Source organism: Capricornis sumatraensis, chromosome 4 (assembly GCF_032405125.1).
Source record: "Capricornis sumatraensis isolate serow.1 chromosome 4, serow.2, whole genome shotgun sequence".
NCBI classification, from domain to species: Eukaryota; Metazoa; Chordata; class Mammalia; order Artiodactyla; family Bovidae; genus Capricornis; species Capricornis sumatraensis.
Window position 1 is genome coordinate 75,813,611 of NC_091072.1, and position 20,149 is coordinate 75,833,759.

The following is a 20,149-nucleotide window of genomic DNA, read 5'->3' on the forward strand; positions in this document are numbered from 1 at the left end:
TGGAGTTAGGCTGCTGCTTCGCCCCTTCTGTTTGTTCCGAGCTGCTACTCTGTCTCAATCAGCGTCAGGGGCGCTTTACTCCTCTTGGCTTCCAGGACCCAGATTCGCCTGTGCTTGGAGTCTTAGGACAAAATGGCGCTTGCACTGGCCTCCGAGGATGGGCAGGGCCCAGCGTTCAGCTTTGAGGCGGGCCGGGACAAAGGCGGCATGCGGGGAGGCGGAGGCCAGGGGTGGGGCGGGTGGCTCTGCGGCGTTGCGCCGCGGCGTGCGGCAGGAGCTGGCGCTTCCGCCTCTTGCTGCTTCTCCCTCGTGTGGCGACCGTGCGAGCCCTTGAGATACTTTCAACGTGGCTGTGGTCTGAGTTGGGGGAGGGCTTGGACAGAGAACTTGAGATGAGGCAAATTCAGTAACATCTTGGTAGACTTGGGCGGAAGGCAGTTAAGGAGCGTGACTTCGGCCTGGCGTTTTAGAAGCCGCGCGCAGTCTGCCCGGGTATTGTGGAGCTGGGCTTTTCGGGAAGGTTAAGGGCTTTTTGATCTTTGTGCAGCCCTGCAGGTTTTGGTATGAACAGGATTCGGATTCACGTCTTGCCGACCAATCGGGGGAGGATCACCCCAGTGCCCAGATCTCAGGAGCCCCTGTCTTGTTCGTTTACTCATCGTCCATGTTCGCAACCTCGTCTGGAGGGGCAGGAATTTTGCATTAAGCATATCCTTGAAGACAAGAATGCGCCTTTCAAGCAGTGTAGTTATATATCGACGAAGAACGGAAAAAGATGTCCCAGTGCTGCCCCAAAGCCTGAGAAGAAAGATGGGTATGTGTGTATATATATATATATATATAGAGAGAGAGAGAGAGAGAGAGAGAGAGAGAGACAGATAGATAGATACTGTCGTATGTACTTTTAGTTTTTAAGTGAGAGGAAGATGTGGCAGGATGTGGCCTTGGAAAAAGTCGCCAAGTTTTTTAGGCCACGTGTTTGTAAAATTGAAGTTATATATATATCCTTGGAAAATTTTTTTAAATGGTGAAAACGAGGAGACATCTCCTAGTTGGGCCGTTTTATTTTCTCTTTGGCAATTTTACCTTGTGAAGGTTGCTCAGTCGTGTCCCACTCTGCGACCCCGTGGACCATACAGTCCATGGGATTTTCCAGGCCAGGATACTAGAGTGGGTAAGCCTTTCCCTTCTCGAAGGGATCTTCCCAACCCAGGGATCGAACTCAGGTCTGCGGCATTGCAGGCAGATTCGTTACCAGCTGAGCCACCAGGGAAGCCCTGTAAAATAAATTCTTAAGCCTACGTTCCATGGCTCTTCTGGCTGTCCTTGAATCTTAGGTAATGCAAAATTGTATACATGTGTATTTTTTTTAGGAAAAGATTTCATCATTTAAACTATCCATGCACAAATAATTTGGCTAGATAATTCTGCATTGTGTCCCACATCTTACTACCTACAGTGGATTGATTTTGAAGTGTTATAGAATGTAAAATTGCCTCCCAGAACCAATTTTGAGAGATGAAAGTAGATCAGTGTGACTTGTTGCAAAATGATACCAGCATTTTTATAGTTGGAATATTTCCTTAGATGGATAGATCACTAGGATATGTTAACCTGCATTTCCCTTCAGTAATACCAAATGAGTTGACCTTGCCCGTTTAATTACTCTGCCTCACTAGCATTTTTAATCTATAAATGAAGATAATAGTCATTTTGCTTGCCTGAAAATGATCTAAAGATCACTGTCTGTGGAAATCACTGAACTCTTGTAAGAGGGAGCATGAGTATGAAACGTTAATATTTTGTCTCCTTAGGGTATCCTTCTGTGCTGAACATGCTCGGAGGAACGCCCTGGCACTTCATGCGCAAATGAAAAAGACTAATCCAGGGCCTGTGGGTGAAACACTCTTGTGCCAGCTGAGCTCCTACGCTAAGACAGAGCTGGGGTCTCAGACTCCAGAAAGTAGCCGCAGTGAAGCCAGCCGAATTCTGGGTAAGGATCTTCTTTCTCATAATGAAAAAACAGGAAGAAAGTTAACAGAGAACTTTGGTTTATCTCAGTGCCTTGAACATATGTGGCACTTGAAAGTACAATATTATTATTAATTCATTGCCAGTTTGGGAGAATTCAGGACTGCTGCTGTTCACCAGTCTTTTTGGTTTTAATTAGTGTGTGCTTAGGTTTACTTTATCCTGAGTTTATGACTCTTTCAGTGCTGTTTTTATACTTTACTTTGTGAGGTAAGATAATTTCAGGAAACAGAATAATTTTGAGTTGACCTTTCTGTCTTTTTGAGGCTATGGTTAACTCATTTGTGTTATAAGTACTTATACTCAGGAAGTATATTTCTTTGCCAGTGCTTCTGTATTAAGCATTTTTAATTTTAAGATTTGGATTGGTGTGTTAAGTAATCTAGTTTTGTGTGGTGGAGTTACAGAGGTGGGAAGTCTTAATGGCTGCTCTCCCTTCCTTGCCTCAGATGAAGACAGCTGGAGTGATGGGGAGCAGGAACCCATTACTGTGGATCAGACATGGAGAGGTGACCCTGACAGTGAAGCTGATAGCATAGACAGTGATCAAGAAGATCCCCTAAAGTAAGTTGTAACTCCACATAGGGCTTTAACATATTTTAGAAGGTAGTATGTGGATTGTAGTACTGCATGCTGTTAATAGATTAATAAGCTAGGAGGGTTGAAGATAGCTTAGCTATTTGTGAGCAGTAATAGCTTCTGCATATTGAAGTATCATTATTCATCACCATCTTGCCTCAGAATAGGATTCAATTCTTTTTTTAGAAGTCTTGTAATTTGGGAAAATTTTTGGACATCAAATTCTACATGTGAGAAAATGCAGGGGGGAAATAGATTTCTTGGACATAGGAGTTGAGAGGTGGGTAGAGATCAGAGAAGAGTGATGAGAATTTGTTCTTGACTTAAACCTCAGGAATAAAAAACTGATTATATTTGAATAACAACTTTTTTACCCCCAAAGTTCTGATTAATTTATATTTTATTTACCTTTATATGTTTAAGAAAAAAGGTGTTTAAGAGCTTCCTTTGGTTTCATGCCTAAGAAAGAGAAACTGATTTAGAAACCTAGGGGTAATTGTCCTAATTACATCTTACTAAGGTTCTGCTCTTTACCTAACCCACAATCGCTTTGGAGTTACAGAACATTGCCACTCAGAAGTCTAATGTTTCTGTGTCTCATAGTTTGGGTTTAGTTTTTGTTTTTTCCTGACTTCTATCTCTTGATACTTCCCACTGACAGTTTAGGTGGAAGAACTCTTAAATAGTGGGAGGGGTGATGCATTTCTAGACTTGACTGTGTTTGACAAATTCTTAGAATAGCATCTTCATTCCTTGGATTCTGAACTTTATAAGAAGTCATTTAGGGTTCTATTTTCTGAGTAGAATAGTTTCATCTATTTTAAGTAATCTGAATTTAGAGAGCTATTCAGGAACTACTTGTTTGGAAAGTCCATGTAAGTAGTTTGAGAAGAAATGCTTGTTTCTAGCAGGATATTTTCACAGTAGAAACTTAATACTAAGCCACAGATAGATAGATACAGATATTATATATATATATATAGATGTGGATATAGATAGATATAGATGTAATTTATATAGTTACATTGTGCTTCTGGAAATGCCATACTTGATTGTTTAAGTGATTGTCTTTGGGTGTGGTAAACACTCAGTTTGTAAGGTCCAGAAACTTTATTTTGTCTCTGCTAATCTAGAGTGGGTCAGTCTTCACTGATCCACATTTACGCTAACCTGACTTACATACAGGAGATTGGTGGTTTAGTCGCTAAGTCGTGTCCAACTCTTGCGACCCCATGGACTGTAGCCTGCCAAGTTCCTCTGTCCATGGAATTCTTCAGGCACGAATACTGGAGTGGGTTGCCATTTCCTTCTCCAGGGGATCTTCCCAACCCAGGAATTCTTCCCAGGATTCTTAACGCAGGATTTGAATCTGGATCTCCTGCATTGCAGGCAGATTGTTTACCGACTGAGCTAGGAGGGAAGCCCTTACAGGAGATTGTTACATGAAACAAAATACCAGTTAATTTTATGAGAAATAATAAGTGGTAAAAGGGCTAGATGTCAGTTTCCCCTAAAAGGAACAAAGGGCAAAAACAATTTAACACGATATAATAAGTGATTCCCTCTTTTGAAATTGGTCTAATAATAAATCTAGACTTATAGTTGTGCGTATCAGAGCAAGAAGAGTTAGTACGTGATTTTTAAAATTAAAACCAGCTGTGAATATTTGTGGCTCCATCTTTAAATAAATGACACATTTGTCACATGATAGGCATTTACCTCGGAGAAGGCAGTGGCACTCCACTCCAGTACTCTTGCCTGGAAAATCCCATGGACGGAGGAGCCTGGTAGGCTGTAGTCCATGGAGTCGCTAAGAGTCAGAAACGACTGAGTGACTTTCCTTTCACTTTTCACCTTCATGCATCGGAGAAGGAAATGGCAACCCACTCCAGTGTTCTTGCCTGGAGAATCCCAGGGACGGGGGAGCCTGGTGGGCTTCCGTCTATAGGGTCGCACAGAGTCGGACACGACTGAAGCGACTTAGCAGCAGCAGTAGGCATTTACCTTAGTTAGGATGCTCATCTGCCTCCCCAAATGATTTGTTGTAAATTGTAGTCCCCAGTTAAATTCTCTTCTGAGGGTACAATGAAATTAATTTCATTTTAACAAATGATGTTAGGTTAAGGCCTCAATATTTTAGGGATTCAGGCATTAATGCAGATATGCCCCATTTTCTTGAATATGAATAACCTCATCACCTTGTTTAAACATTAGATAGTTTTGAAATTTTCACATTTTCTGAGTCTTAGATTTTGCTGTTTTTATAATTTCAGAGTACTTTGTAGTTGTACTTTTCTTATACACAGGTATTATTTCCTGTTTATATTTAAGAGAAGTTTTTGGCAGAGATTATTTGCTCTCAGTCCTAAAGTTAATAGTTTTATTCTGTGTATTTCAGTGATTTAAGAGTTAAATTTTAAAGAGCACATACTTTTTGGATTTAAAATTAGTATACAGTTCATGTATATTTTGCCTTTTAAATAATAGAAATAATTTTTACTAGATCAAAGTAGGAGAGTATCAAGTCAAGGTATATATCTAGCTTTTTTTTTTTCCAGAATAAGTTCTTTTTTTTAAGTTTTGTTAATTCATAGTTGGTGGCAAAGCTTAATAAAGTTGATGTGGATCTAGGTCTTTGGCAATTAAGGGTTTCTCCAGGGTACTATATTTTCAGAATATTGTCAAGAGAATGAGCTGAGGACATTGACTAGCCATTGGGATCAGTGTTTTGAGGGCTGGTATAAACTCCAAAATACAAGTGTAGCTTATTTTTATTTATTTATTTTTGGCTATGCTTTGTGGCTTATGGGATCTTAGTTGCCTGAACAGGGATTGATTCCAGGCCTTTCAGCAGTGAGAGCGTAGAATCCTAACCACTGGACCACCAATTAAAAGTGTACTTTTAAATTAGAAGTTGTAATTGTTTGTGATCTTTTGTACTTTAATTAAAATATATTGAGATACATGCTACTAAATTAACACTTTAATTTACTGGTAAGTGATTTTTTTCTGTATTAAATTATTAAAGGGAACAAGACTAGATTAATAGAAGTTTTGAGTGTTCTGTATCTTTACTCCTGTTTAAACATAATGGAAATAACTGGGGAGCATAATGAAACATTTTTCCTTATCCACATTTTGAGATCATACATTAGTATCCATTCTTGGGTAGTTTGTTTTTTAATAACGATAATAAAATTCTGTGAAAACATTTTTATTTAGTAAGGTGATTATCTTAGCACTGACTGCTTGTTGAATAGCAAACCTAAGTCTAACCTTTACTCTTTGCTTCTTTTATGCTTGGGTCTTATTGTTGTGCCTTCTTATCCTTTTTAAATCATCTTATTCTAGACATGCTGGTGTCTATACAGCAGAAGAAGTGGCCCTGATTATGCGTGAGAAGCTTATTCGTTTGCAATCTTTGTACATTGATCAGTTTAAACGACTTCAGCATCTGCTCAAAGAGAAGAAGCGGCGTTACTTACACAATCGCAAAGTGGAACATGAAGCTCTAGGCAAGTTTTATGCCAGTTCCAACAACCTGTCATGGGTTTAATCAACATGTGAATTTGGTAGTTAGATTTACTTCTTTTTTGTTACCTGGACTGGAGAAGGATTTGCTTCTGAAACTGTTTGAAGATGCATCCTTGGTTGCTTGGCAGATAACATCTTGACTATTTTGACTTTCCAGGTAGTAGTCTCCTGACTGGCCCAGAGGGACTTTTGGCCAAAGAACGAGAAAACTTAAAGCGTCTAAAATGTCTTCGTCGGTATCGTCAGCGCTATGGAGTGGAAGCCTTACTACACAGGCAGCTGAAGGAGCGCAGAATGCTGGCCACAGATGGTGCCGCCCAACAGGTAATTTGTGTATATACCTCTAAGGTGTATACATTTGCTTTTACAGAGAACACTTTGCTTTTACGGTGAACGCTGTTGTACAGTTTTGTTTCTAAAATCTAACTTACTAGGCTTATAGGGCTTCTCTGATGGCTCAGATAGTGAAGAATCTGCTTGCAACATGGAAGACCTGGGTTTGATCCCTGGTTTGGGAAGATTTCCTGGAGAAGGAAATAGCTATGCACTCCAGTATTATTGCCTGGAGAATCCATGGACAGAGGAGCCTGGTGGGCTACAATCTGTGGGGTCGCAAAGGGTTGGATGTGACTGAACGATTAACTCTCACTTTCAAAAGTTTTGTTCTGAAATCTAACTTATTGGACATGGGCTATATTGAGCACTTACCTGGGAGTCCAGAGACATGGGTTTTAGTTCCCTTCTGATCAATTCTGTGCCTGCTCTGATAAATGAACCTCCCTGGACTCTTGTTTTCATCTGCATATTGAAGGATTTTTATAGATTTCTTAAGTTACTTGGTTCAGAAATCTTCACTTCAGAAATAGGCACAGAACACCTAACAGTTTGTGACACTTGTTTTAGAAAGCAGAGAAATAAGTAGAATAAATAACAATGAATGTCAGTAAGTTTGATGAAACAAGTTAAGTGATCATTTTTAAATTTGTTTAAAACTATTTTTAAACAAAATGTCAGAGTAATTCCATTTTTCTCATATTTTTTGAGGCTCAGCATAAGACTACAACTTAAGATAAGTAAAAGATAGGTAGTTTGAAAAATGCTAGGCCTGTGTATCACACTTTTGTAATACGGAGGAGTTGTATTTCAGATTGTGGTTGGCTCGTTATTTGGACATGAGGTTGAATTTTTTTTTCCTTTTGCATAGCATCGGTGAATAAATTGTTAAATGATAGATAATTTATTTTGACTAACGCGTTTTCTCATTTTAGGCCCATACCACTCGTTCCAGTCAGAGATGCTTGGCCTTTGTGGATGATGTTCGTTGTTCCAATCAGTCTCTTCCAATGACCAGACACTGCCTTACCCGTATCTTTTTGGCTCTGTTTAGTTTGCTAGCTAATCTGAAGGCTAGTGGGGATCTGTGATAGTTTAGTTAATTGAAGATCTTTGTATTCTTTTGGCCCTGAATCAAGGCCAGCAGTTTGCTGAAGCTGTTGGTTTCAAACAGGAGCCTAAAGAAGTCTCTTTCTATGGTCTGTTGGCCATTTCGGATCTTGGAAATGTAATGGTCAATTCATTAGAAAGAAACATCTCAGTCATTGGTGATAGGGGCTAATACTTATTTGTAGTTGATTAATACTAGGATTCCAAAATTTAGAGATCCCTGGTTTAACTTTTTCATTAAAATTATAATGTTAAGTCCAGTTACTATAAAAGAAAATTGTTGTGTATCCGAAAACAGTGGGATGATTCTGAACTGTGAGCCGTCTTTGAATATTATCCTTTTGTGTGGTCAGGGCCATGGCTTGTATATTTTAGTTTTCATTCAAACAGGAAACTTACATTTATAATTCGGTTGTAAAATTTTTTGAGTTGTGTCTTAGATTGTGAAAGTGGATCTACATTATGAACATTGAGAAAAGTAACTTTCATAGTTAATGTGCTTTTAAAATATAATCTTTATTATATGAAAAGCATAAATCTTGCTGGATTTCATTTGCCTGGCAAAATACACAAATATTTGGAAAGTAAAATGTATTTTCTTTGGTAAGAATGGAAGGAAAACTTTCTTTTTTGAAAGGAAAACTGATTTTTTTCTATTCTGTTTATTAAATACGAGTTTATTATTGTAACAAATGTCTGATAAAGGATTATGTCCTTGATATCAGTATATAAAATTTTTATACAGAGTAATTAAAAACTAAAGATAAATACTGAAAACATAATTGGGCAAAGGCTATCTATGGACAGATTAAAAGAAGTGGTTGATAGTTGAAAAGTTTTCATCTTCACTATAAATAAGTGAAGTAAGAAAACAAGAAAGTTTTTTTAATCTATGCATTTTGTTTTTCTCTTTGGCTGCACTGCCACAGCCTGTGAGATCTTAGTTCCCTGACCAGGGATTGAACCCAAGTCCTGGCAGTGAAAGTGCTGAGTTCTAACCACTGGACCACCTGGGAATCCCCTAATCTAGAAATTTGATACTTATCTATGTATGAAATATAATTAGTAAGTTTCAAAAGTTTGTGAGGAAATAGTGAAATGGGCCCTTCTAAACACTGCCAGTGAGACTGTAAAGTGGTAGAGGCTTTTTAGAAAGCAGTTTGACAATATTCATAAATTTTTTTTTTCTTTTTTAATGTTCATGTTCTTTGATGTCATCTCTGGGAATTTAAGAAGATATTTTTACATAAAATTCTTCCAACTGGAGACAGCCTTAAAATTTTCAGGGATGGAAAATAGGAAAATTTTGATAAAATGTAATATGGAATATGTTCAGGAATTTAACATATTTAAAGTTTATGAATGACCAGAAAATGATAGTGACAAAAATAGAATATGGAATTCAGTAGAGTATGGTTTTAACTGCATGAAACTAATACTGGGAGGGAATATGACAGAAATGTGACTATTTTTGGATGGTGGGGTTATGAATGCCGTTTTCCCTCTGCCTTGTACTTTAAGGTTTTCTTTAGTGGCCTTGAATTACTTTATAAGGCAAAAACCCAACTTATGGATATTAAAGAATATTCTAGGCTTTTTCTTACTGCACTATACTCAGTTTATTAGAATTTTAATATTTTAAAAAAGCAAAGTTGAACATAAAGTGTATTTGAAAAGAGAAGGGAAGTATTTTTCTCTTTTATGTTCTTTTCCTTTCTGCTCCATGGTTGCCTAAGTCACTTACCCTTCCTTAAGTCCTTATCCCAGAGAAGGATGCGACTGCCATTGGTGACCTGTTAACTCTTTACTCTGGTCTAATGGAGAGAGCCCTGGACTGAAAGTGAAGGACCCAGTCTCTAGTTGTAGGTCAACCATTCCCTTCTTTGTCTGTTGTCCCCATCTGAAAGGAAAGGGTGGGAGGAGGGGGGTAGAAGGTTTCTCAGGGATATTGTGATAGTAACTAAGAGGCTTGTGAAAGTCCTTTGAATTACATGAAAAGTTCTAATTAAAACATTTAATGGATTAACATTTAAGATTTTGATAATTTAAACAAGGTTGGGCTTCTTAAGCACACAGAGATTGCAGTTTGTTGTTCACTTGATAATTGGTTTTCATTTCGATAGTTACTTGTTTACAGTGAGCTATATCCTGTACCTTGAGAGCAGTAGTGCTTAGCTGGGGCCATTGTCCCCACTTGGCAACGTGTGGAGACATTCGTCCGTCATGGCTCTGGCGGGGGTGCTGCTGACATCGAGTGGGCAGAGGCCGGGAATGCTGCTAGTAAGCATCCTACAGCACACAGATGGCCATAATGCCGGTGGTGGCAGTGCTGTGCCAACTCCGTTTTAGAGAGTTTAGCAAGTTCTAAGAATGGATTAAAAAAAGTAACTTTCTTCAAGAGATTTATTTGGCTTAAAAATTGTAATGTACATTAGATTTTTTACCTGTAAAAAGTTACCTTAAAATTTGGAGGATTAAAAATTACCCATACTTGCATAAGCAGTTTATAGAAAATTGGGTACAATCAATTTATAGAAAATTGTGCTTTCTTGTTTAAAAAATGAGCCCAAATTTGAAATGACAGTTGTCTATTAATTTAGGGAAAACAACTGTAGTTAGGATATCAGGAAATGCTAAAACTTGAGAAAAATAGATTTTGTAGACTGACTTCTGAAATTTTGCTATCTAATCATGATTTCATTGTTCGTTCATCCTACAGCGCTTCTTTGCCAACTTGGAAATATAGCCCCTTTATGCTTCTACCCATAATAGAAGTTGTTAGGGCTCCTGGAGTGTACTTGGAGTACTTCTTTCCATGGGCCCTTATTAAAGCAAAGTATTTCCTGTTAGAGTATGATACCTAATTACATTATTAGAGCTTCTGTTTTCCCCAGTACACTGCTTCTTTTAAACAAATTTATGTAATAAACATTTTGGAAACACAGTTCAAAATGTTTTTTTAAAAAAATAGAAACAACTTTCTGCCCATCTGCTTAACAGCAGAAATAACATTGTATCTTTTGACTCTTGGAAGGAGTCTTACAGAGGCAGGGGCCTCTGCAAGCTATTTGCTTTTGCCCTGACATGTTTCTTCTGGATAGGTATAGATCTCTAGGATCATTACTGTTGACACTTAGCACTGTGTTTTTAAATGTTTCATATTTGACCCTCATGGAGAGAATGAGATTAGTGTCTGTTCTAAAGTGTAGACCCTGAAATGGAGGTTGGGGACTAGCTTTACACTAGTGGTAGAGCTAGAATTACTCTAGGAAATGAAAGTTTGAGAAATAACTTTAAAAATTGTTACCTGCATTTGATTCTGTATCAAATGTAACTAATAATCTTGTGTAGTCCAGACCTTGAATTTTACATGGCAGACAGCTATTTTGTACCTTGGATAGATCCATTTTATTTCCCTTGACCATTTTTCTACAGATATTTGTCAGGACACGAATCAGGTTCTCTTCAAATGCTGCCAGGGGTCTGAAGAGGTACCCTGCAACAAACCAGTTCCTGTAAGCCTTTCTGAGGATCCTTGCTGCCCACTGCATTTCCAGTTGCCTCCTCAGATGTATAAGCCCGAGCAGGTACTGTCTGTGCCAGACGATCTGGAAGCCGGCCCCATGGATCTGTACTTGAGTGCTGCCGAGCTTCAGCCCACTGAGAGTTTACCTCTGGAGTTCAGTGATGTAAGTTAGAGAAGCTCTGCTCTGGTTGGCCCTTGAGGCAAGGCCTTATTTATTAATGGTGAGACTAGGTTAGTCATTTGTGGTTTAAAAAGAAAAAAACTGATAAGTTTTTGAAATGATATGTATGGTCATATTTGTATGTTAACACTTTCATTTGGAGACAGTTTAAATTTACAGAAGTTTTTCTGAGGGCATGATAAGGGAAATTATAAACTAAGAGAAGTTGGAGGAAAGGCTCTTTGTGATGGGATTTATGTAGCTGGGAAATTTGGTGCCCATTCACGAGGTAATTCACTAGAATCTTAACAATACAAATGAATTTCAATATCTACTCAGCAGTGCAAAGTGTTTTGGTTGTGTAGTCAGGGTTATCATTTTTAGATTAATGTGTCCCCCCCAAAAAACAGCCCTAAACTTAGCTCTGCCTACTGTTTTTCATTTTTGATAGTTATTAAAGATTCTTTTGTGAACAGACTTGGATATCATTGAACTCTTTAAATATTTACTGTGACAACCTTCTAAGTGTATACACTTCATTGCCTTTTTCAGTCTGCTCCTCGCTCTTAAACGCATCTCTCATTGTATTTGCTTGCCTAATTAGCACTACCCTACTATGTTATTCACTTTAGGGATCATTTGACGTTCCCTCTCTCTTTTTAGCACTTGGCTTAATCTTTAGCTTTCTGAGTAAAGGTTTCCATTATTTATTATGAAGATAAATCTTCTGATTTTAATAAGATGTCTTGTATATAACCATGGCATATTTAAAGTGACAAATCTAAATAGAAAATTTAGCGAAGGTTGCAGTATTGTTTGTGTAGGAGTAGAAGCAGGATTTGGATGGCCTACAGTATTGCTCATTAAAAAGATACATCAGGAAAGGCTAATATCTTAAAAAGTGGTACTGATTCAGTAAACAGATTCAGTGAATCAGTAAGCTGATTCCAAGGAATTCCCTGGAGGTCCAGTGGTTCGGACTGGGTGCTTTCACTGCTGTGGCCTGGGTTCATTCCCTGGTTGGGGAGCTAAGTTCGCACAAGCCAAGTGGTGTGGCCCGAAAACAAGAGTGAACTGAATAAATTTCCTTACCCTCTTTTTTGATTGTATACTGTCTGTGGGCTTAGTATATTAATGCTTGTCACTTTATGATAATAAAATTATACTTTTGGTTGTAATCTTGATTATGATTTCTTTTTAAAACATTTCTTTCTGGACTTCCCTGGTAGTTCAGTGGTTTGCACTCCCCACTTCCACTGCTGGGGCATTGGTTTGATCCCTGGTGGGGAAACTACGATTTGGCAAGGTGCATGGCACAGCTAAAAAAAGTAAAAACAGTTAAAAAATTTTTTTCTTTCGAACAGATTCTTAGGATATGAGAATCTTAGAGATTATACTCTAGTGCTTTCCAAAGTTTTCCAGTGAGATTGTGTTGAAGAGAGTGTTGAATAGATAGCCTTAGATTGATGGGCAAATTTTTGTCCACTTTTCTTCATTTTTACATGTAAAGAAAACCCAAAGAGGTACTATCTTTCCTTTTTTTAAAAAAAAACTTAGTAACATGAACAGATTTATCTGTTTTGAAAACAATCTGATCAAGTACTATGTTGCCAGATTCCTTTCACATAGTAATGTATATATGTAGAAATCAGCACTTGTTTTATTTACATGTACTAGATTATTGTTAATTTTTATTTCATGTGATTGTTAATTTCTAGAGCCATTTCTGTTTTGACCCTTTTGTTTCCCCTTTCACTTGTTTTTGTCATTAATTTTAAAGTGTTCTCTCTCAAACTTGATGATTTAGATCTGAGAAAATATGACTGTTTGTTGAAGATTATATTCTTGTTTGATTTTCAGAGAATAATAACACAAAATGTTAGTGATTATGAGATGTGAAAGAATGTACGAGAAGTAACTTCATTTTTGAGAATCTAATGGGTTTTTAAGAGGGACCTTTGTTGTTAGAGGCTTAAAAGTGATAATTAGCTATTTGTACTTGATCATCTATTATGTCCGTATTATTGTACTTTAGATGAACCACATTGGTCATTTAAAAAGTAGTTTTATTGTTTGGAGGTAAAAATTCTCCAGAAAATGTTGAAACACATTCAAATTCAGTTTTATAAAAGAAATTTTGTCTTCCCATAAATTCTGAATATTGTAGTCTTACTGGGAAAAAATAGTTTCTTAATTATGTGAATTCCACCCAGCAATCCTCCTATGTTCTTTCTTAGATATCATTTCTGTAACTTAATAATAATTTCTGGTAACTTGTGGGAGGACCAGGTATCAGACATTAACACTTGCCTGTTTTCTGTCCTTTGATCTAAGGATATTTGACAAATAATAATTTAATACCTTAATCCTGTTACTTTGAGCTTGCTCTCTTTTTGTGTTTGTTTGTTTGTTTGAGTTCTGTATTTGACATCAGAACAAAATGTGGATTCTATCCTATGTTCTGGTATGTCTCCACATATTCCTCTTATGTTAGGCGTTTCTGCTGATCCTTTCTTCCTCTTATTTTAGGTTCCTGTTCCCAATTTTAATTCTCATAACGGACAACACTCAATATGTGAAGAAAGCCTTTTTAGTATCTATTTTTCTTTGAAAACGTTCTATGCCATTGTCATTTCGAGACTTTGAAACATTTTGCCACATTACTTATGTGGGTTGTTTTAAATTTCACATTAGTTAATTATGCAGTTGACTCTTCAACATGGGCTTGAGCTTGTGTGGGTTCACTTACTATGCAGATTTTTTTTTTTCCAGTGCATACTTTTTACAGTCTTCATGATCTGCAGTTGATTGAATCTGAGGGTACAGAACCATGGACACTGATTTCTGACTGGACATTGTGGCCCCTGACCACTGCATTGTGCAAGGATCAAGTGCATGATAATTGTGCATACTAAAAGAACTGGATAGAACAGTTCACAGTTTTTTTTTTCCCCCCTTCTGTCTGCAGCATGCAGGATCTTAGTTCCTTGAAACAAGTACAGGGATCAAACCTGCACCCCCTACAGTGGAAGCATGAAGTCTTGACCACTGGGCTGCCAGGGAGTCCCAGTAGTTAATAGTCTTAACGGTGTGAGAACACTGGTTTCTGTGTACAGAAGTTTCTTAACACATCTGAAATAGATGTTAGGTAGCCAGCTATATCCTTTTCCTTATGTTTCTGCTCAGATTGAGCAGCTTTAAGTCTAGCACATCCTTTATCAGTTCAGTTCAGTTGCTCAGTTGTGTCCGACTCTGCGACCATGGACTGCAGCACGCCAGGCCTCCCTGTCCACCACCAACCCCTGGTGCTTACTCAAACCCATGTCCATTGAGTCAGTGATGCCATCCAACCGTTTCATCCTCTCTCATCCCCTTCTCTCTCCTTCAGTCTTTCCCAGCATCAGGGTCTTTTCAGATGAGTCAGTTCTTAACATCAGGTGGCCAAAGTATTGGAGTTTCAGCTTTAGCATCAGTCCTTCCAATGACTATTCAGGACTGATTTCTTTTAGGATGGACTGGTTGGATCTCCTTGCTGTCCAAGGGACTCTGAAGAGTCTTCTCCAGCACCACAGTTCAAAAGCATCAATTCCTCAGTGCTCAGCTTTCTTTATAGTCCAACTCACATCCATACATGACTACTGGAAAAACCATAGCTTTGACTAGATGGACCTTTGTTGGCAAAGTAATGTCTCTGCTTTTGAATATGCTGTCTAGGTTGTTCATAACTTTTCTTCCAAGGGACAAGTGTCTTTTAATTTCATGGCTGCAGTCACCATCTGCAGTGATTTTGGAGCCACCAAAATCACTTTTCCACTGGAGAAGGAAATGGCAACCCACTCCAATATTCTTGCCTGGAGAATCCTGTGGACAGAGGAGCCTGGCAAGTCACAGTTCATGGGGTCTCAAAGAGTCGGACACAACTAAGTGACAAAAACACACCCACACACACAGTTTCCCTTGTTTCCCCATCTATTTGCCATGAAGTGATGGGACCAGATGCCATGACAAGTTTTCTGAATGTTGAGTATTAAGCCAACTTTTTCACTCTGTTTACTTTCATCAAGAGGGTCTTTAGTTCTTCACTTTCTGCCATGAGGGTGGTGTCATCTGCATATCTGAGGTTATTGATATTTCTCCCGGCTATCTTGATTCCAGTTTGTGCTTCATCCAGCATTTCACATGATGTACTTTGCATATAAGTTAAATAAGCAGGGTGACAATATACAGCCTTGACATACTCCTTTCCCAATTTGGAACCAGTCTGTTCCATGTCCAGTTCTTACTGTTGCTTCCTGACCTGCATACAGATTTCTTAGGAGGCAGGTAAGGTGGTCTGGTATTTCCATCTCTTAAATTTTCCACAGTTTGTTGTGGTCCACACAGTCAAAGGCTTCAAAGTTATATTCCTTCCTTTACCTTAAGGATATGATTCTTTGTTTTGGTGATCAAAACCAATGGAAAGGATTTTGAATTCTTAAGACTTATTTTTAGCATAGAACTTCGCTTTTCTGAAGAAGCTGAATTACTGGAGACATGGATTCTCTGTAAAGGGCCTTGAACACAGGACAGTTTAAACCCTTGGATAGTTTTCGCTCTTGGGAAGCAGAGTTTAGCAGTAAAGCTTAGAAAGCAGAGGCATGAAAGTGAATTTGACACATTGTCTGAGCTTTTATAGCGCTTTAGGCCCTGAATCAAGACCAGTAGTTTGCTGTAGCTGTTGGTTTCAGACAGGAGCCGAGAGCATTGTCTTCCTATGGTCTCTTGGCGTCAGCCCTCCAGTGGGAATAGCCAGTTCAACTGGAAGAAACATAGTCTGTAGAATATAATGTCATGTGTGTATTTTAAAAGGCAGTTGGATTATGTTAGGTTTAAAAATCAGGAATTTACTCTCTGTGGCATAATGACTTAACCAGAATGTTTCCTGGCCATTCAGAAGGACTTTCGAGTTTTATTGTCTTCCTTCTTTCTTCCCTATACCTCTTCCTGTTTTACTCAATGGCTGGCTTTGTGGCTGTTAGAATATTTATCAAGTGGTCTCATATTGTCCAATCTGTTAAGGCAGTATTTCATTTTAATTTATAATTATGCTGCTGTCCATTTTAGATGCATCGCTCATGAACTTAGAGGTTGACTACAGCTAGTCTTAGAAGTAATGCCTGTAGTGGGGAGGGCCGGGTGCTGCACAGGTCTAGTTCCCTAACCAGAGGTTGAACCTACACCCTTGGCAGTGAAGGAAAGCATAGAGTCCTAACCACAGGACTGTCTGGGAATTCCCAGTATATGTTTCTTTAAAATATTTTTTATTGTGGTAAGATATTTATAATGTAAGATTTGCCATTTTAAAACATACTATTCAGTGGTATTAAGTACATTTAAACTATATTGCAGTCATCACCACGATCAATTTCCATTGAACTTTCCACAGAACTTTTCTCAGTTCAGACAGAGACTGTATCCATTAAACTGTAACTCCCACATTGCCTCTGTCTCTAGCCCTTGGTAGCTACCATTCTACTTTCTGTTCCTGAATTTTCTTGTTTAAAAAATACTCTTAAAAGCTACTATAGTGGTCTGTGCTTTATTTTTGGCAACAAGAATCAGTACTTTTCGATCTCCTCCCATTTGTTGCACGCACATTTGTTACTGTTTAAAGGTAGACAAGGGGTGAGGGAAGGATGGGAGAACTGCTGTGAGAGTTGCTAAAAGTAGGCAGACTCTAGCTTGTTGATTCACTTGGTGTTGCTGATAGGTTTTCTTCTTTTTCTTTTCTTAGGATTTGGATGTTGTGGGTGACGGTATGCAGTGCCCTCCTTCACCCTTGCTTTTTGATCCTTCACTAACCCTTGAAGATCATCCAGTCAAAGAAATTGCCGAAGGCCCAGTGGATATTTTGGCAAGTGAAGAATAACTTCAGCCGGGCAGAGAGCTCCATGCTGGCTCTGGCTGGCATGTACTCCCGGGGGTTGAGGTTGTCACCACTAGCTGTGAAGGTGCCCCTGGATGCAGTTTTCCAGATGGGCCTTAGAACATTTACTAGCCCCTGGTCCCCATATCTGGGAGAGCAGGACATAAATTTATTTGGTTAACCAGGGAAGGTTGAGGCAAGGAATGTAGGTAAATTGTTGATTTAAGGGAGAGTTCAGTATGAGAATTGTTTTCAGCATAAAGTCAAGCACAAGCAGTGTGATTTGTTTTCTTTGAGCTTTGGCTGGGACACTCATGGCCCTGACTGAAGACCTGCAGTTACACTATAGCTGTTGGTTTCAAACAGAGGCCCAGAGCACTGTCTTCCTGTGTGATCTGTCGGCTGTTCTGGAACCTCAGCAGGGAATGGCTATTTCATTTGGAAGAAACAACCCACAGCTTTCCTTTGCATTGGGAGAGTCTCGGGAACGCTACCAGTAATGATTTGTGACTCCAGGGGCCAGGAATAGTCAAGTATGGGGAAGAGCAACTACATAGTTATTTTCTATCTGCTGTCTTGTTCTGGTTGCTTACTGTACATGGGCTTTATATAAGTCAGATTCATGCTGCAGGCCACAATGGATGAGTTTGTAACCAAACTGACTTTGTTTTAACAGGGCCAGATGCAGATGGCTGGAGATGGGTGCAGATCACAGGGACCTCGAAATTCTGAGAAAGCCCCTGCACCATTGTCTCAGAGTGGAATAGCTACTGCAAATGGGAAGCCGGAACCCACTTCTGTTAGTTGATAGCTTGTTCTGGGAACCAGTTGACTTCGGAGGATTTGTATTTCCCATTCTTTAAACAAGTATTTCTGACCCGTCTCTCACTATAAAGGACAGTCCAGACTACCTTGTTTTTCTTTTGGGTTATCGAGTGCTCTAGTCAGATGTTGGGGGCAGGGACCAATAGTGTCTACAGGCTGTGGTTGTCTTCCCACTCCATGCAAGGGGGAGAGGTAGGTGATTCCCATCAGAGCTGCTGGGATTGAGCGTCCTGGAGACTGTGCCTAAGGGAAGAGAGGTTTTTGTAATGCTGTTTCCCAAGTCTTGGGATGTTGAGGGACCCAGTGGTTGGTTATTTCTGTCTAGCAGCCTGTATTTTAGCCTTTCCTCACCTCTCATCCTTGGGTACTCTGAAGCTCCTCTCCTCAGTGAACTCTGTCTGACCCATAGTCTTTGAGAAAATAGCCCACAGAACTGGGCCTTCCTAAACCATCCATCTTGCTTCTAACCTGTGTAACTTTCTGTAGTGGCTATCTTATGTAAGATACAATAAAAAATTATTGTACATAGTTTCTATTAAATGTTAAAGTGTTATGAAAATATAAAACAAGGAGTTGAATGCATGTTTTGTTTGTGTTTGAGAGTGTGGTGTCTATATGTTGGTGGGGGTGGGTTGGGAGCTGTCTGATGGGAAAGGGAAAAGACAGATATCAGTTAAAAGATTTAAAAACCTGTAATAAGTAAATGGAAAGGGCTCCCTTATTAAAACCTACTTGTCTAGTTATATTTCTGCATATTCCTCCCAAATGGGAGGAATTTTTCATCCTCTGTGCTCTCTCTTCCCACTCACATTTTTTTCTCACAATTAATGGCTGATTGTTGTCTCAAAATCCTCTAAGGCTAGGAGTGGGTGTGGGTGGGTGTGGGTGTGTGTGTAAAGCTAGGAGTGTGTGATCTCACCATAATGTAATATGACAGGGAGGCCAAAAAGTTACCCTTTGTAAAAACTGGAATGGAGAAAAGTTACATAGTGACGTTATCACCTTGGCTTTAGTTTATTTACTGGGAATGGTGAAGAAGTGACTCAGAAGACCTGTCAGATGAATCCTGAGATCGCCTTTAATAGGGCTTGCTGTATACTCCAGTTTATTTGTTCCCACTGCTTTCTTGTCTAGTACTTTTTACACTATTCACGAACATCCCTTAAGCAGATTGAAAAACTTCTGCAACAAGATTAGGGATTAACATATCTTCTTCCCTTTTTTTTTTTTTTTCGCTCCACCACACAGCATGTAAGATCTTAGTTTCCCAACAAGACCCCCGCTCTCCTGGGGTGGTAGTGCACAGTGCTAACCACTAAACTGCCAGGGAAGTCCCGTCTTTGCATTGTTTTAAAAAATTACTGGCAAACTGCTAGCATCCACATCACTCAGTCTGGTGGTTTTATAAATTAACAGGTTCAGGTACCTTTGGCGGGGGCCGGAGGGTGGAGTAGAGGCCATGGAACCTGTATCCTAGAACCCAGAGATTCTGATGGCCACTTGTCTGCAAATGCAAAGTGAAGTGTTTGGAAAAGGCCACACATAGCTACTACGCTCCAAGGTTTTATCCTCTGTAATTAAGATTTGGTAGGAAGAGACTTACTTGGGCTGCATTTATAGCTGTTGCATGGTAGTCCCTAAGCAAAGGTTACCTGTCAGAAGACATGGCCTGCCTTTAGTGGCAGCATCCTGAGGCAGCTGTGGCCTCAGCGTAGATCTACAGATGGAGCTGGAGCCCTACTTTGTTCAGCTGTTCAGTCAGTTATCCTGATATGGAGCTCCTTATCCTGGACAGAGTTTGAAGTTTCCTGGTGGTACTTCAGAGGAGGAGGTGGTTGGGGGCGTGATTGACTCAGTGAAGAGGCGTTTGAGCCAACTCCAGGAAATAGTGTAGGACAGGGAAGCCTAGCATGGGGTCGCAGAGTTGGACACACTTGACTGAACAACGAATAGATCCTATCTTTCCCGGCAAGAGTGCCTTAGGGATCAGGACCTATAATCTTGCAGAGCCTAAAGTCAGGTGGAAATACCCAGCAGGTCATGGTTGTAATAAGCAGGGCTACTCTGCTTCTGTCTCCTGGTCCCAAGCCCATTTTTTAATTCCCAGAGGAACATAACAGTTTATAGAGATTTCTTATTTAGTGCA

At 39.3% G+C, this 20,149-nt stretch overlaps 1 protein-coding gene and 3 non-coding genes across 5 annotated transcripts; all 4 read left to right on the plus strand.

Moving 5' to 3' along the window:
• The first annotated feature begins 279 nt into the window (after nucleotides 1–279).
• KANSL2 (KAT8 regulatory NSL complex subunit 2) lies at nucleotides 280–18,478 on the plus strand. 2 transcript variants are annotated; one of them, XM_068970647.1, is made up of 9 exons: nucleotides 280–814; nucleotides 1,815–1,993; nucleotides 2,481–2,595; nucleotides 5,962–6,129; nucleotides 6,306–6,468; nucleotides 7,413–7,509; nucleotides 11,023–11,276; nucleotides 17,047–17,166; nucleotides 17,855–18,478. In XM_068970647.1, exons 1-9 carry the CDS (start codon nucleotides 564–566, stop codon nucleotides 17,984–17,986), a joined length of 1,479 nt encoding a protein of 492 aa, XP_068826748.1. In that variant the 5' UTR covers nucleotides 280–563; the 3' UTR covers nucleotides 17,987–18,478. The 2 variants fall into 2 exon arrangements, with proteins under 2 accessions (XP_068826748.1, XP_068826749.1); XM_068970648.1 differs by having other exon boundaries at nucleotides 11,023–11,174.
• Nucleotides 7,601–7,736, plus strand: LOC138079417 (small nucleolar RNA SNORA2/SNORA34 family). The gene has a single exon (XR_011144889.1). It is a non-coding gene; the product is annotated as a small nucleolar RNA SNORA2/SNORA34 family (small nucleolar RNA).
• LOC138079418 (small nucleolar RNA SNORA2/SNORA34 family) lies at nucleotides 15,954–16,085 on the plus strand. The gene has a single exon (XR_011144890.1). It is a non-coding gene; the product is annotated as a small nucleolar RNA SNORA2/SNORA34 family (small nucleolar RNA).
• Nucleotides 17,493–17,631, plus strand: LOC138079419 (small nucleolar RNA SNORA2/SNORA34 family). Its single transcript, XR_011144891.1, has one exon. It is a non-coding gene; the product is annotated as a small nucleolar RNA SNORA2/SNORA34 family (small nucleolar RNA).
• Nucleotides 18,479–20,149: the final 1,671 nt, after the last annotated feature.

Excerpts from the sequence above, each read along its gene's own strand:
- KANSL2 (XM_068970647.1), top strand. The coding sequence starts at position 564 with ATGAACAGGATTCGGATTCACGTCTTGCCGACCAATCGGGGGAGGATC. Across the intron at positions 815-1,814 it reads AAGCCTGAGAAGAAAGATGG|GGTATCCTTCTGTGCTGAAC; the intron begins GTATGTGTGTAT and ends TTGTCTCCTTAG. Across the intron at positions 7,510-11,022 it reads GACCAGACACTGCCTTACCC|ATATTTGTCAGGACACGAAT; the intron begins GTATCTTTTTGG and ends ATTTTTCTACAG.